Source organism: Pristis pectinata, chromosome 18 (genome assembly GCF_009764475.1).
Source record: "Pristis pectinata isolate sPriPec2 chromosome 18, sPriPec2.1.pri, whole genome shotgun sequence".
Lineage (NCBI taxonomy): Eukaryota > Metazoa > Chordata > Chondrichthyes > Rhinopristiformes > Pristidae > Pristis > Pristis pectinata.
Window position 1 is genome coordinate 851,733 of NC_067422.1, and position 16,856 is coordinate 868,588.

The 16,856-nt window shown below is 45.3% G+C and overlaps 1 protein-coding gene across 2 annotated transcripts; it reads right to left on the reverse strand.

The window, feature by feature from the left end:
- Positions 1 to 3,921: 3,921 nt before the first annotated feature.
- Positions 3,922 to 16,856, reverse strand: pctp (phosphatidylcholine transfer protein). Of its 2 annotated transcripts, none has more exons than XM_052032841.1 (6): positions 16,449 to 16,856; positions 15,421 to 15,538; positions 13,102 to 13,181; positions 11,093 to 11,264; positions 9,216 to 9,283; positions 3,922 to 5,791 (listed from the first exon to the last, which is right to left on the reverse strand). In XM_052032841.1, exons 1-6 carry the CDS (start codon positions 16,713 to 16,715, stop codon positions 5,696 to 5,698), a joined length of 801 nt encoding a protein of 266 aa, XP_051888801.1. In that variant the 5' UTR covers positions 16,716 to 16,856; the 3' UTR covers positions 3,922 to 5,695. The 2 variants fall into 2 exon arrangements, with proteins under 2 accessions (XP_051888801.1, XP_051888802.1); XM_052032842.1 differs by having other exon boundaries at positions 9,216 to 9,302; positions 16,449 to 16,854.

The window sequence follows — 16,856 nt, forward strand, 5'->3', positions numbered from 1 at the left end:
CTGCAGTGCATTTTGTAGATACCATATTTTCTTACAACACAGGAGGCCATTTCAGCCCATTAAATCTATGCTGGCTCCCAGAGTCATTCCATCATTCCCACTAATTTCCTCTGTAACCTATTTTCCCCACATTCCCATCAATTCCCTCCAGATTCTCCTACTCGCTAAGGCAATTTTCAATGGGCAATTAGCCGACCAACCAGCACATCTTCACATCTTTAGGACATGGGTCAAAACCGGAGCACCAGAAGGAAGTGAGTGCGGTCACATGTAGAACATGTAAACTCCACAATAACAGCACCCAACATCAGGACTGAAGTGGGTCGCTGGCCACAGTGCCACCAGCAGCAGAGGAAAGAATGTTTAGTATGGTTCATGAGGTGCCATTCAAGCAGCCTGCTTTATCCTGGATGGTGTTGAGCTTCTCAAGAGCTGCACTCACCCAGACAACTGGACCAGGTGTATCCAAGGATGTTATGAGAAGCGAGGAGGAGATTGCCAGGACCCTGGCAGAGATTCTTGTAACCGTTAGCCATATGTGAGGTATCTGAGGAAGCTGTACCTTTATTTAAGAACGACAGCAGGGATAAGACAGGGAACCACAAGCCAGTGGGCCTTACATCAATGGTGGGAAAGTTATTGGAAGGGATTCTGAGGGACAGGATTTATTTGCATTTGGAAAAGTAAGGACTGATTAGGATAGTCAGCATGGCCTTGTGCATGGGAGACCATGTCTCACTATTCTGAGTGAGCTTTTGAAGAGGTGACCATGGGGATTGACAAGGTCCCACATGATTGCATAGTCTGGGAGGTTAGAACATTTATGTGAAATACAGTGAGCTAGCCAATTGGATACAAAATTGACTTGGTGGTAGGAGGCAGAGGGTGGTAGTGGAGTGTTGTTTTTCAGATTGGAGGCCTGTGACCAGCGGTGTGGCACAGTGATCGGTGCTGTTGTTCTTCCGTTGTTGGTCCTCTGTCATAGATGTTAATGATTTGGATGAGAATGTAGGTGGCACAGTGTAAGTTTGCAGATGACACAAAATTGGTGATTTAGTGGACAGTGAAGAAGGTTGTTTAAGGCTGTACAGGATAATGGACAAAGGAACGGCAGATGGAATTTAACTCAGACAAGTGCAAATTGATGCATTTTGAGACGTTAAACCAGGGCAAGACACAAGACAGTGAATGGCAGGGCCACAGGCAGTGTTGTTGAACAGACAAACCGAGTACATAGTTCCCTGAAAGTTGTGACACAGGTTCATAAGGTGGTGAAGAAGGCATATAGAGACATAGAGCAATACAGCACAGATACAGGCCCTTCAGCCCAACTAGTCCATGCCGACCACGGTGCCCACCCAGCTAGTCCCAATTTCCTGCATTCGGCCCACATCCCTCCCAAGCCCCACCCCTCCATGTACCTATCCAAGTGCTTCTTAAATGATACTGTTGCCCCCTGTCTCACCCACTTCCTCTGGCAGCTCGTTCAATATACTCACCACCCTCTGGGTGCAAAAGTTGCCCCTCAGGTCCCTTTTGAATCTTCCCCTCTCACCCTGAACCTGTGCCCTTACTGTGGGGAAAAGACTGCTACCATCTACCTTATCTATATCACCTCATGATTTTATATCCCTCTGTGAGATCACCCCTCATTCTCCTATGCTCCAAGGAATAAAGACCCAGCCTGACCAACCTCTCCCTGTAACTCAGGCCCTCTAGCCCTGGCAACATCCATGTAAACCTTTTCTGCACTCTTTCCAGTTTAACCAAGTCTTTCCTATAACAGGGTGACCAAAACTGTACACAGTACTCCAAGTGCAGCCTCACCAACAACTTATACGTATGCAACATAATGACCCAACTCCTACACTCACTGCCAAGACTGATGAAGGCCAGCATGCTAAATACCTTTTTCAACACCTTGGCTACCTATGACACTGCTTTCAACAGTGCTACTTGTAGTGCTAGGTCCCTCTGTTCCATTACACTCCCTAGTGCCCTACCATTCACAGTAAAGTCATACACTGGTTTGACTTTCCAAAATGCATCACCTCACACTTATCTGTATTGAAATCCTTTTGCAACTCCTCGGCCCACTTCACTAACTGATCAAGATCCCCCTGTAATCTACGATAACCTTCTTCACTATTAACACCACCTCCTAATTATGTATCATCTGCAAACTTACTGATCAAGCCTTGTGCACTTGGATCCAAATCATTGATATAATGAATAACAGGAGTCCCAACACTGACCCCTGCAGCACACCAACCTCCATTCCAAGAAACAACCTTCAACCACCACCCTCTGCTTCCTACCTCCAAGCCAATTTTGAATCCACCTAACTAGCTCTCCCTGGATTCCATGGGACCTAACCTTCCGGACAAGGTCCTACATGGTAGGCTGGTTTAAGGCCTTGCTAAAGTCCAAATGGACAACATCCAATGCCCTAACCCTGATCGACCTTTTTGGTTACCTCTTCAAAAAATAAAAAGATTCGTCAAGCTCAACTTTCCTTGCAGAAAGCCCTGCTGACTCCTCCCAATCAGACAGTCTATCCAAATGCTGGTAGATCCTTTCCCTCAGAATTCCCTCCAGTAACATCCCTACCACTGATGTCAGGCTTACCAGTTCCCGGCTTGTCCTTGCTACCTTTCTTAAACAATGGAACAACATTAGCCACCTTCCAGTCTTCGGGAACTTCACCAGTGACTTGCTTATGTTCATAGGTCTGAGCACAGAATATAAGAGTTGGGATGTTATGTTGCAACTTTACAAAACACTGGTCATGCTGCACTTGGAGTACTGTGTACAGTTCTGCTCGCCACACTGTAGGAAGGATGTAATCGCACTGAGGATTCACATGAACCTCCTCCAACCTGGTCTATTCGGTGCTTGTGACGTGGCCTCTTCAACATCAGCGAGACAAAGTGTAGACCACACAACCTTCCATTTCTTTATGTTGCTCCTTTATGAAGCAAGAGAGGAGAATGCTGGGGCTCTGAAAGATTTTTGCATCTTTGTTAGCCGGGGTGAGGTACCAGAAGACAGCTAGTGTTGTTCAAAAAGGGCAGTAGGGAAAGTCTGCCACCTGGCCAGTGAGCCTTACATCTGTGGCAGGGAAGTCATTGGAAAAGATTCAGAGGAACAGGATTTACGTTCACTTGGAAAGGCAGGGCCTGATTAGGAGAAATCAGCAAGGCTTTATGCAGGAGAGACCATGTCTCACTGATCTGATTAAGTTTTTTGAGCAGCTAATTAAGAAAATTAATGAAGACAGAACAGTAGACGCAGTTTACAGGGACTTTAGTAAGACTCTTGATAAGGTCCTGGAAGATTGGCTGGCCCAGGGGTTAAGGAACAAGAGACCCTGGGCATGTTAGTAAATTGAAACCAAACAGTTTGGTAACAGGCCAAATATATCAGTTTGAACACATAGGTGTAAGGGGACAGCATTTTTCAATGGGTGGAATTGTGGGCTGCAGGGAAGGATACATTGTGAAAGGGAATGGAAGGGATTTCTAAATTGTTGGGAATGTAGAGGGGGCAAACACAGTCCGTGGGATTTAGAAATGCAAAAAAACTTGTAAACTGCCCCACGGTGGGGGGGGGGGGGGGGGGGGGCAGGGGGGGGTGGGAGTGATATGTGCTTACCAAAGGGGTAGACACAGATGGATATCCTAGCACAGCTAGGAATACCAATAGCTAACGATGCCGAAGTAGTACTGGGGTCGTTCACAGCATTGGTACATGGCTCTCAGTAACCTAGAGAAACAACTGCTGACCAGTACAGTACAAATATCCAACATGTAGAAAATGCTTCTGAAGTGCTGAATGCCTGATTTTAGGAAAGAGCATTTGAATGTGAAAACACACTAGTGTGATAGTCTAAAATACAGCCATGTATTTTAAGAGACAATCTAGAGATATGCCTCAAATAGAAAGGCAAATATTTAATTCATCAGATCATTCAGGTCAACAGCTAAAAAGTTGCCACAGATTTTACATCAATAATTTTACAAGACTGGCATTGTGCATTAATCCACCAGGGCATCCATGAAAGCACCAGCCAGAGCTCAGCAAGGGAACCTGATGCTATTCATTGTCCGGATAGAGAGGAAGCCACTGACTCCACCGCTCGAGAGGAGTGAATTAATGAAAGCTAAAGAAATAACTTTTGCCCCAGGGTGCACATTAGTATGGTATGGAAAATTAAACAATTGGCAGCAGTTCCCAGATTTACACCATCAAATTGGGCAGAAATCCATGCTGCTGTCGAGAGCTGCTTCCAGTGAGCAGTTAAAACTTCCGTATCTATTTCCCATGAACTATGCATTAGTCCAGACCTCAACCATGCAAGAACAGTTAAAAGTTATCGCACCAGAGGAGCACACTTCACCTGTTCCCCAGACGTGGACTTCAAATGCACAACTGCCCAACTCAAACCATGCGAAACAGTGTTGAGGAAAATGGGCAGTGGTGAATGGCGACTGGAGAAAGGAGATGTCTGAAAATATGCAGGCCTGTATCCAGAGATGGATGCCAACTTTGAACAGTGGCAAAGCTTCATGATGATGCCAGGAAACCAAGTCCAAGTGAGAGCAAAGTTAGCATACCAGATTTTTCCCTCCTTAGAATACTGAAGTAGAGTAGAACCACAAGCCCACTCCTACCAGTTATTCTTCACCCAAATCTAGAACTCCAGTCTCCCTTGGAAAGTGAATGTAGTGGCTTTCTAAAATCTTACTAATCACTCATTGATGACAAAAAAAACATGGTTAACGGCAGGATTCTTAGCAATGTGGAGGAACAGAGAGATCTTGGGGTCCAAGTACATGGATCCCTCAAAGTTGCCATGCAAGTTGATAGGGTGGTTAAGAAGGCATATGGTGTGCTGGCCTTCATTAGCCAGAGGATTGAGTTCAAGAGCCGAGGCAATGTTGCAGTTCTAAAGACTCTGGTTAGACCACACTTAGAATATTGTGTTGAGTTCTGGTCGCCACATTATAGGAAGAACGTGGAAGCTTTGGAGGGTGCAGAGGAGATGCCTGATTGGAGAACATATCTTATGAGGGGAGGTTGAGCAAGTTAGGGCTTTTCTCTCTGGAGCGACTAAGGATGAGAGGTGACTTGATAGAGGTGTACGAGATTATGAGAGGCATAGATAGAGTGGACAGCCACCATCTTTTCCCCAGGATGGTAATGGCCAATACTAGAGGTCACCCATTTAAGGTGCATGGAGGAAAGTTCAGGGGAGATGTCAGAGGAAGGTTCTTTTTTTATTTATTTTCTTTATATATATACACACACACACACACACACACACACACACACACACACACACAGTAGTGGGTGCCTGGAATACACAGCCAGAGATGGTGGTAGGGGCCGATACAATAGGGTCACTTGAGACTATTAGATAGGCACATGGACAAAAGAAAATTAGAGGGTTATGGGAGGTGAAGTAGAGATGGGAATAGATTGAGTGTAGATAGAGTTTACCTAGGTTGGCACAACATAGTGGGCTGAAGGGCCTGTACTATGCTGTACAGTTTTATGTTCTATGACAGTAATACACTCTGGTGTGATATACAATGAGGTGAGAGTGTGTTATCTGTGAGAATAATTCCCCACTACTTGAAAACACACTAACAGTGAGAACAACCCATTGTCATCTCATCGGATATGGACTCAATCAATAGAATGTTGACTTTTTTCCAGATTTCTTGCAGTATTCAGGGTAGTTAGCACAAGCTTTCTGCATATCTTTCAAAAAGGAAGGCACTCCGCTCTGTGGAAAAATACATTGGTGTTAATGACCTGAAAGAAGTTAGGTAGATTCTAAACAATGATCCTAGCAATGAATAAGCAGCATATTGGAGTGTAACAAAACACTGCCCTGATGATTAACACCATTGTGCCTGCCAATGGAACGAGCTGTGACTTTGGTGATTGGATGAAAGAACACTAGATCTGCATTTTAATACTGGTGAATAGAATCAGTCTATTGGAATGTGATCGTTCAACACAGGATCAGCTTGCATCAAAAGCACAGAGTCAGGCTGTGCACAGGCACACCTTCTGTCTCATGTAAATGCAAATAAAGAATGGAAAAGAGATAGAGAGATGGTAGGATGTGCTTTATAAACAGGCTTCTCTCATTGGCCTTGGGATTAGAGATGTTGAGTTCTCCCTTGGTCAGGTCAAAGAGCATTCTCCAAACTTCATGAACAAAATGACTGCTTACAGGGTAAATAACTTACTATTCCTCATGCTGTGAGAGGAAGATTTATACTTTCTCCTTGGCACTGGCTCACGATCCCCTTTACCAACATCCATCAGTTAGATCAACCCCTGGCATCAGCCTCAGATGTCACAGAATCATGACATCACAGAGCATAAAAATGGGCCCTTTCAGCCCACCTTGTCCACACCTATCAACACCAATCCCATCTGCCCACTTCAGGCCAGTATCCCTCTATGCCTTTCCTATCCACATCCCTGTCCAAACACCTTTTAAACAGAGACATGAGATTCTGCAGATGCTGGAATCTAGAGCAACACACACGCACATGCTGGAGCAACGCAGCAGGTCAGGCAGCATCTATGGAGAGAAGTAAACAGTCGACATTTCGGGTCGAGACCCTTCATCTGGACTGGAAAGGAAGAGGGCAGAAGCCAGAATAAGAAGGTCGGGGAAGCGGGAGAAGTACATGCAGGCAGGTAATAGGTGAGAGGCAAGTCCAGGTGAGAGGCAAGTCCAGGTGAGAGGCAAGTCCAGGTGAGAGGCAAGTCCAGGTGAGAGGGGGAGGGGGGATAAATAAGAAGCTGAGAGGTGATAGGTAGAAGAGGCAAAGGGCTGAAGAAGAAGGAATCCAGTAGGAGAGGGCAGTGGACCATAGAATAAAAGGGAAGGAGGTGGAGAATAGATAGGCAGGTCATGAGGGTGGGGGAAGGGGGCCACAGGAATGAGGGAAGAGAAAGGAGAAAAAAAAGGTGGAGAAGGGGGAGGGGTTACTGGAAGTTAGAGAAATCAATGTTGAGGCCGTCAGATTGGAGACTACCAAGGCAGAATGCGAGTTGTTGTTCCTCCAACCTACATCTGGCCTCAACGTGGCAGTACAGGTGGTTATGGACAGACATGTCAGTGTGGGAGTGGGATGTGGAATTGAAGTGGGTGGCCACCGGGAGATCCTGGCTTTTGCAGTGGACAGAGCGAAAGTGCTCAATGAAGTGCTCACCCAATCTGCTTCAGGTCTCACCGATGTAGAGGAGGCCGCGTCGGATGCAATAAATGACACCCTTGGAGTCACAGGTGAAGTGCTGCCTCACCTGGAAGGACTGTCTAGGCCCTGAATGGTGGTGAGGGAGGAGGTGTAGGGACAGGTGTAGCACTTAGTGCAGTTGCAGGCATAAGTGCTGGGAGGGTCATCTGCAGGGAGGGATGAGTGGAGAGAGCAATCCCTGTGGAAAGAATTGGGGGTGGGAAGATGTGTCTAGTAGTGGGAGCTTGTTGGAGGTGGTGGAAGTTACGGAGAATGATGTGTTGGATGCGGAGGCTCATGGGGTGGTAGGTGAGGACAAGGGGAACCCAGTCCCGGTTATGTCGGGGGGGGGGGGGGGGTGGATAAATAGGTGAGAGCAGATGTGTGGTAAATGGAGGAGATGCAGGAGGGCAGCATTGATGGTGGTGGAAGGGAAACACTGCTTACTTAAAAAGGAGATCTGGGATGTCCTGGAGTGGAAAGCCTCATCATGGGAACAGATGTGGCAGAGGCAGAGTAACTGGGAGATGGGGGTGGCATCCTTGCAAGTGACTGGGTGTGAAGAGGTGTAGTCAAGGTAACTGTGGGAGTCAATAGGTTTGTAGAAGACGTTGGTGGTTAATCCATCTCCGGAGATGGAGACAGAGATCCAGAAAGGGGAGAGAGGTGTCAGAGATGGACCACATAAATTTGAAGGCAGGGTGGAAGTTGAAAGCAAAGTTGGTTAAATTGACGAGCTCAGCATGGGTGCAGGAAGCAGCCCCAGTGCAGTCATCAATGTAGCAGAGAAAGAGTTGGGGAGCATTACCAGTGCAGGCTTGGAACACGGAATGTTCACGTAGCCAACGAAAAGACCGGCATAGCTGGGGCCCGTGCGAGTGCCCATGGCTACACCTTCAGTTTGGAGAAAGTGGGAGAAGCCAAAAGAGAAGTTGTTTAGGGTGAGCACCAGTTCAGCCAAACAGAGGAGGGTGGAGGGGAACTGGTTAAGTATGTTGTCCAGAAAGAAGCAGAGAGCCTTAAGGCCTTCCTGATGGGGGATGGAAGTGTACAGGGACTCGACGTCCATGGTGAAAATGAGGCAGTCAGGGCCAGGGAACTGAAAGTTGTTGAAGTGATGGAGGGCATGCGAAGCATTACGGACATAGATGGGAAGGGACTGGACCAAGAGGGACAAAATGGAGTCAAGATATGAAGACACGTGTTCAGCAGGGCAGGTGCAGGTAGAAACAACTGGCCTACCGAGGCAGTTGGGTTTGTGGATCTTTGGTAGGAGGTAGAAATGGGCAGTGCAGGGTAGGGGAACTATGAGGTTGAAGGTATCAGAGGGGAGATGTCCAGAGGTGATGAGGTCAGTGATAGTGCAGGAGACAATAGCCTGATGCTCCTTGGTGGGGTTCAGGTTGAGGGATGAGTAAGAGGAGGTGTCCGAAAGTTGACGTCTGGCCTCAGCAACATAAAAGTGTCCGCCAGACGACGACAGCTCCACCCTTGTCTGCGGGTTTGATAGTAAGATTTGGATTAGTGCAGAGAGTGGGTGGCAGTGTGTTCAGGGGGGTGAGGTTGGAATTGGTAATGGGAGTAACAGTTGACCCGAAATGTCGGCCATTCCTTTTCATCCACAGATACTGCCTGACCCGCTGAGTTCCTCCAGCAGTTTGTTTTTTGCCTTTTAAACATTGCTGTTCTGAGATCTGAGCCACATTACAATCAGGAAGCCAACTCTTCATCTTCCCTGGCCTATATGTCTCTTGAGTTGAGCCACTTCAGCCAAGGAAGGGCTCCATTCTCTTCACGATCTGCATGACTGTTCCCCCAAAAGATGCTCATCCACCTTTCTACCACAGGCTTAATGTTTTATCACCAAACCCACTGGACACTCAACTTTTGAAGGAGAAAACATTGTTTCCTGGAACCGAAGCTGCTACCACACTGAAAGCACTCACTCACCTTTGCTGCCCAGTTAACGAGGAAGGTTGGGATCATGCCTCCAGGATTATCAAAGTAATGCAGAAACACTGAAGAAGAAAACATCAGCTGTAAAGAGGAATGGACATAATTTCCTTCATTTATCAAGTAACTTATAACAATAAAATTACTAGCCAAATATACAAAGGACTTAGCAAGGTCACTTGGAACTTTGAGATAAGGCAAGGGAGATTAAAAAATTTGAAGTGAATTGTGTAATTACCTCCTGCTCCATGGATCTTCCCTCCCTCGTCACCCCTCCAAACCTTCCCTCTCAGGAAGGTGCTGATGGCCAAAAATACTTGCGCAAAACCTCTTGAAGAGGTTTCAAATTATGATAGGATTCACAGACTATTTGATAATGTTATGATAGAGCTTCAGTTCAGATCAAAGTTTTCTCAGTTAGCCACTGAGTTAAAGTCTTACAGGTGACAGCTACTCACCTGTATCATATCTGAAAGGCCAGAAAGTGGGTGCTGTTGGACTTGGCTGGGGGAAAATAGAGAGAGGGGAGATTGAGTATCACTGATCTTACCCACCAGGCCACTGAATCATTACAGCAGAGGCGGCGGCTATTCAGGTCAGTGTCTATGTCAGCAATCCAGTCAGCCCCACTTCTTGGCTCTTTCCACAAAGCCCTGATCATTTGTTTATCCCCACGTGTCTAACCAACTCCCTTTGGGGCTTTAATCTTCCTACCCAGCCTTTTAATGTGATATTTTGTCAAATGCCTCCTAAAAATCCATGCAGACAATATTTACTACAGTATCAACCTCGTCAAAATTTCAATCAGGTTAGTCAGGTGCAGCAATTTTAGCAAATTGGTGTTGGCTCTCTTTTTTTTTAATTCAAACTCATGCAAGTATGTGTTATTTATTTCCCCAATCATTCCTGAAAAAAACCTTCCTCACCACCATGTTTAAAGTGACAGACTGTAGTTGCCTAGCATGTCTTTACACCCCTTTCTAAGCAAGGAAAGTCAAAATTGCCAATCTTCTGGCATTTCCAATGACAATGTTGGTTCATCCCATCCAAATTCTGTGATATTTCTTTAAGCATCTCCATCTTTTCAATATATCAATTACCTTCCCTTTGGAAGAGAACTTTTATTGGTAGAATCCTCTTCCTTGGTTCAAACAAACAAAGTAATCATTTAGCATTCCACCCATGGCCTCGACCTCTGGGCATAGATTACCTTCCTGGTGTTCAGTTCACCACAGCCTTCCCGTCCCTCCCTGCTTACTATTCACACGCTGTAGAGGGTTAGGGTTTCCTCATGTTAATTGCCATTCCATGCTGATATTCTCTCAATCCATTTTGTTTTCCTTTTCACTTTCCCCTAGAGCTTCCTACACTCAGCCTGATTATCATTTGAATTATCCACCTGATATATTAAATTACTCACTGTAGACTTGCTGGCTTACACTGACTTTCCCAACTACTGCACTGTCCCCAGTGTTAGTAACAGTCCCGTGCCGACTTTTTTTGTCCATCTGCCCACATTAGAACGATATCATTCTGTGCCTTGCTTATGCAAGTGTCTGTCTAAGTGCCTCTTAAACGTAGTAATTATATCTGATTCCACACTTCCTCTGGCAGTGTGTTCCAGATATCAACCACTATGTAAAAATTTACCCCTCAGATCCCCTTTAAAACTCCTTCCTCTCATCTTAAACCTATGCTCTCTTGGTTTTGATACCCCTTGTTACACTAAATCCAATCCAATGTTCACACCTATATCCACTCAATCCAATGCTCATAATTCAGAACAAACACCAAATAAAATGTTCCCATATCTTCATTACACGTTTGAAAGATCTCAGAGCAGACAATGCTGAGATGAGGTTGTACAGTTGTACCTCTGGTGCCTTGTTTGCCATCACTCTCTAGAGCCACAGTTTGATGATAGTCCTCCACTCTGATAATGCCCGATTTGGCTGGTAATCCCGGCACACATTTTGATTTTGCGATAATCACCCAAATTTTTCGTCCATTGATATCCAAATTATGAAGCTCACGCCCATAAACGTACTGTGGATAAAGTTAGGGAAAGAAGTTCTCAACTTTAAAATGTTTTGTTCAGCCCTGAGATGTGGTTGCCATGGGCAAAAATAGATTTGTCATTCAAATAATTTTTGATTTAGATGGTAGAAAAAAAATCCCATCTAGAAATTTTTATATTACATTAAACTGTTTAAAAATGGGTAATGTGACCAAGGGACTGACATAGGACCTGGACAGCTAAGACAGGAGGTTCCCTTCTTTGGTATATCCGTGACCTGTTGGGTTTTGCAACAATCCCACTGCTGTATGATTTTAAATGATTTTTCACAAATTGCCATGGTACTGATTTGAACTTATTCCCTGGATAATGTAATAGAATCCGAGCTATACAGCACTGAGACAGGGCCTTTGGTCAGCATGGACAGGTTGGATCATCAAATACCCATCTGTACCAATCCCGTTTATCAGCATTCCATCTGTAGCCTGTGAACATATGCCTATGCACATTAACAAAATCATTACACCCCTATATCATAACCACTGCAAAACTGCTACACTACAATAACCTAACAAACTTTCTCTTTACCAAGATGGGATAGTGACCTTCCTTTGCCACAACTGCCCGTTCTTTCAAGTTTGTGCCTTGGCCACAGCATCTGACAGCACTGATGCAGGTCAGAAGTTGGAAGTGTTGAAACAGTAGGTCAGGGTTGCTCTTGCTTTCTTGGGAGGAGGAAGGCCGGGAGGCCAGATGTTTTCACAGTATTGTGACCAGTGTGGTGTGAAAACCACAAGCAGTAACTCATTGGAGATCAAACATGCAGGTGCTGGGAATCTCAGGTAAAAACAGAAGATGTTGGAAGCACTCAGTGGGTCTGGCAACATCTGAGCAAATAGAAAGAGTTAACATTTCAGGTTAAAGACCTTCATCAGTGACTCATGTTGTGTCATTCTGTGCAATTCCCATGCCCAAACCTGTGCAATTCCCAAACCCAATCCTACACTCCATATTGGGTTAGCTCCACAGAACATTGCAGAAAGCACAGGTCCTGTGACTTCTCAATCCATGAGTCCTGCAATACATCAAAAGGTACTTAGTGAAGTTATTAGACCAAGGCTTTGCACTTAGCTCCAAGGGAGACAGTCAGAAATCAGGTCATGTCCCAAACCACTTTCCCCACACAAAACCACAGAATGCACCTAACAGGTGGCTGGGGAGCAAAGAAATACACTTTTGTAAAAAAATGAAACTCTTCAATGTCTGCACACTGATGCTGTTGGAACAACTGCACTAAAGAATCACTAATAGCAACTAAACTCAGCACAGTAGGCAACTATTTAGCCCATCATGCCTGTGCCAGCTGTTCTGAAAATGTTAAATGATTAGTCTAACCCCAACTTGTTCTCATAACCCTGTAACTTCCACCCCACCCTGACTGCATCACTGCGACCCCTCCCCCACCAAAAACTTTTCCTTCAATTATTTATCCTATTCCTTTTGTATGCTCCAGATCATGCACAACAAAATAGCATTTTCTGCTAAACAGCTGATGGTTGAGAGATATCACTATTATGTTCTGACAGCACAGTGAGACTGACAACACTGCAAGAGCAAACCATATTGTGCATTACCAGGTACACAATGGAAACGAATTTCTATACTGCTTAAAAAGTTTAGGAGGGAACGCCAAAGGTGATATGGCTGTAAAATGTAATTTGATTGACAACAAACCACTCTCTCAAGACAACTGAGAAAACAATAACCTTTTAACTCCAAGGAAATCCAAATCCCCCACATACCACCCATCAGATCCCCTGGACTACTCTGTGCAGCAGGTGGATATTCCAGTATTGTAAAGGATACATCTCGGTTAGACAAGAGGAATGGGTATTTAACTTCCCAGTAAATCACTTTCTGCCCGCCGTGCTCCAGCTCGTTCAGCTCTGCAGGGTTTAAAAAAAAGATTTAATGTTGAATAATTGATTTACTAGATTTATTGAGCATAGGACTACACCTTTAATCTGTGTTTCTATCCATTAACTTCAGCATCCTCCACCCAATTTTCAGGAAGGGATTCACATTCCAGGGTGTGGCACCACAGGCAACAACAGCCCTCCGGTAATCTTCTAACAGGGAACTATACACAGCAGGCTATTTAACTGTCAGAAACAAGACAGACAATCCCCGGTCTTTTCTCATCCAATGTCCACAATGAAATGCAACTTTGGCTCATTTAGCTCTACTCAGTTCTCAGCAACTCTACCTCTGAAATCAACTGATGTGCAAGGCAGGGATGGAACAAGAACCTGTACATATATAATGTGGAACTCAGGAGGGATATCTGTATGATTATCTGTGTACAATGTGTCACCCACTGTCACAGGGAACAGTTTGCTGGATAAACACAAAGGAGAAGGAAAGGTAAAGTTATGTGGCTAGGGTGAGATTAAGTAATGTGAAATCCTAATCACAGACCTATTGGGCCAGAAGGCCAGGATCAGCACAGCATGTTCAATGCAAAATCAACATTACATATCACCTAATCTACCATTCCTAATTACTACAAAAACTTTAGCTACTCTAGTGACATCCAGACAAGATATTAGGTAGAAATGAACAGTACCTGAAAGATGCTGAAGGGAGCCAATACTGCAAATAGCCCAGAGAAATACATTAAGCAGAGTAAATACAGAAGTGCACAGCAAAGTTTTCTTGTTATCAATTTAAAATGTATCTGTTTAAAAGATACAGCAAACCTTCAGTTTCTTTATTTAATCATAGTATGGCAACAATGTTGGGAGAAAGGAGTCTGCATCCCAAAACGTTTTATTGCATCTGGAGAGACCCTCAGGACACTGCACCACTGCAGCAGTGAACAATGCGTGCACCAATGTAAATTAATTTACAGACACACTGGGCCAGAGGAAAGGGTGCCTCACAGGTCACCCGTTACAGAGTCATCTCTTATAAAGGCCAGGTGGGTGGGCAGCCCGCCCAGATGAAGGCTACTAATGTGAACACTTCAGCCACACAATTAAGAGAACAGAACATCCAAAAAACAGTTAACAAAAGAGAAAATCTCGGCATTGCTAGACACAGAATGCACAGGGTGGAACTTCCCAGCAGCTTCCTGGGCTGGTTATTTTAAAACACATAAATTGTGTATCACATAAAAAAGACGAGCAACCTACCCCCGCCCCACCACACATCAGAGAACTCTAACTTCACACAGGGCAAGTGGAAAGAAAAGGACTGTGTAAAGACTACTTGACCTGTAGTTCAGCAAAGCTCACAGATGTAGGGCAGCTGTTTAAACAAAGAAATGCATCAAAACATTTCTGCCGGGAATTTCCCCGCCACTACTCCCCATGCGTCGCATTCCCAACAAACCTACAGTGGAGAAGGCATACAATCACCATAAAAACTGCCAAACTTTGAAGTTACTAAGCAATTCACACATTTTGCAACTTGCATACTGTATCTATATTTACAACTTGATCAGTTCAGCTTAGTTTACACAGATCAGTGCAGGCTGCAGAGTTCACCAGCACATCCCCTCGCCAATCCTCCCAACAGTACATAGCAACCTGCTTACCTGCTCACCCCACCCCACCCCCTGCTACAACCCCCACCCTTCTCACTAGTACAAACAATTACAGACATCTCCCCCTTAGCTTCCTGCTCCCCTCCTCACAAGCACACCCATTACCCCTGAACCTTTCACTGGCAGATACACCCCAACACTCTCCATACTACTTAACCAAGACACATGCCACCCTACACCTGCTCTAATCCAAAGCCCTTTCTTTTTTATCTCTCAAGGCGCTGATGCTTTTCTTGAAGAAGGCTCTTTAAACAGCAATCACCATACCTTGTTCTCCCAACAACCAAGACAAGAATTGTTGAGGAGTTACTCATTCTTGCGAGCATGAACATCCCAATTCAATTTTATCTTTATCCTTTTTCTTTATATTCCAGCAGAGATTAATGGTATAGTAATTGGAGTGTGAATACTGACATTTCCCTTCAATGGTTGAGGAGATGCAGTTGAAGAAATGTAACTGCTCCAGGTTTACACATGCAAGTTTTGAAAAGCTCTTAAGAAGTTCTGCAGTAATCTCTCTGAGTAAGCCGAGCTGCTATTGAAGCATTAACAACACAGCAGACATGTCAACCACCAACCTTTCACATAACTATCCCATTGCTTCCTATACTCCAGGTCCATGTACACTTCCACAAACAACTCCGGGGCACAATCTGAAAAGGTTCCGCAGATTTTATATTCATAAAGGCATGATTCCTGCAAAATACAGAAAGAAAATAATTGGAAAAGGATTGTGGAGCCATTGAAATGTAAGAACCACAGCAGCTCCTGAAACACACCTGCCTCTGAAACTAGCACCACAGAAATGAGGCAGGATCAGAAACCAGCATCAGCTTTGAATGTGGTCAGATCATACAAAAAAAAGCATCAGAACCACCTGTTAGCCACCAGAAATGTTACTTCAGTGCTAACACTAGGTTAGCATCAGATAAATCAGATGTGATTACATTTGCTCCATACGGGTGTCAATCTACAGGCAAGCATTACAAATCTAGGTACCTGCTGTTCATTTCCTCCTTGAAAAAGCATGTTTAGCGACCTGTTATCCCTGCAAGAACCCAGCATTCTCTCTGTAGGCCAGTGAACTGCAGGAATTTCCAGTTTAGAAAAGAAATATCCCTCTCACCTGATGCAATATTCCCTGTATTTAACTAAGTAAGAATAAGTACCAGAGCTCCTGGAGTGGCAAGCAAAATCAATACAACCTTATTTTCTCTAAATTTCTCATTTTCATTCCTATTACCAAAGCAAAATAATGAGGTCTGGAAAACTCTACGTTCTTCTAGTTTAACTATACAAACTCCTAGTAGTACAGTGCAGGGTTAGATGCAGACTAAATCAATGCGGTCTGACATTTCCATAACTAAGTTTCTGAATGAGATCATCAGCACGTTCTTACCACCAGACCACTCACTGGGTGAGAGTGCCACAGATGTTTTATGCAGGAAACGTAAATTTAGTGGGAGAGAAACTGCCATCTTTTCAGCAAGTAACTGAAGCAACCGAAGCCCGGCCCTCGCTATGCTGGCCTCGACTCCCCTTACCTGCCTGTTCCCCCACCCCCCTCGCCCGCGGTTCTGCTGCCCCCGCCTCCGCCCGGCCCTACCTCGCGGTAGAGGCGGTGAATGTGGATTCCGGCGATGTCCAGGAAGAGTTCCCAGCCTCCACCCAGCTCCGGCTCGTCCAGCTCCCGCCAGGCCGACTCCAGGCAGCTCCGAGCCATGGCAACTGTCTGGGCCCCGGCCCGTGACGCAGGTGGCTCCCGCCCGGTGGAGGGCGCACCCGCTGGCTGCCGCCCGCCGGGGCGAGTGGCGGGGCCTGCGGCGTGCGGGCTGACCCTTGCCCAGGACAATGGTGACAGAGCTGGAACCATGCAGTTGCAACAGGAAGCAAGCTGTTTGGTCTGCCTGGTACATGCCAGTAACAGAGTGCCGGCTCCCAGGACACACAAAGGAACTATTCAAATGTGAGACGGTATCTGCCTCCCCCACTCTCCACACTGAGTTCCCGGTCC

Bases quoted from the DNA above. Each gene is read 5' to 3' on its own strand.
- pctp (XM_052032841.1), bottom strand. From the start codon at position 16,715: ATGGTTCCAGCTCTGTCACCATTGTCCTGGGCAAGGGTCAGCCCGCAC. The intron at 13,182-15,420 runs GTTGGTGGTTGA...TAAACCCTGCAG, and splicing joins ATGGGATAGTTATGTGAAAG to AGCTGAACGAGCTGGAGCAC. The intron at 9,284-11,092 runs GTACAACTGTAC...TTTCTTCTTCAG, and splicing joins TGGCAAACAAGGCACCAGAG to TGTTTCTGCATTACTTTGAT.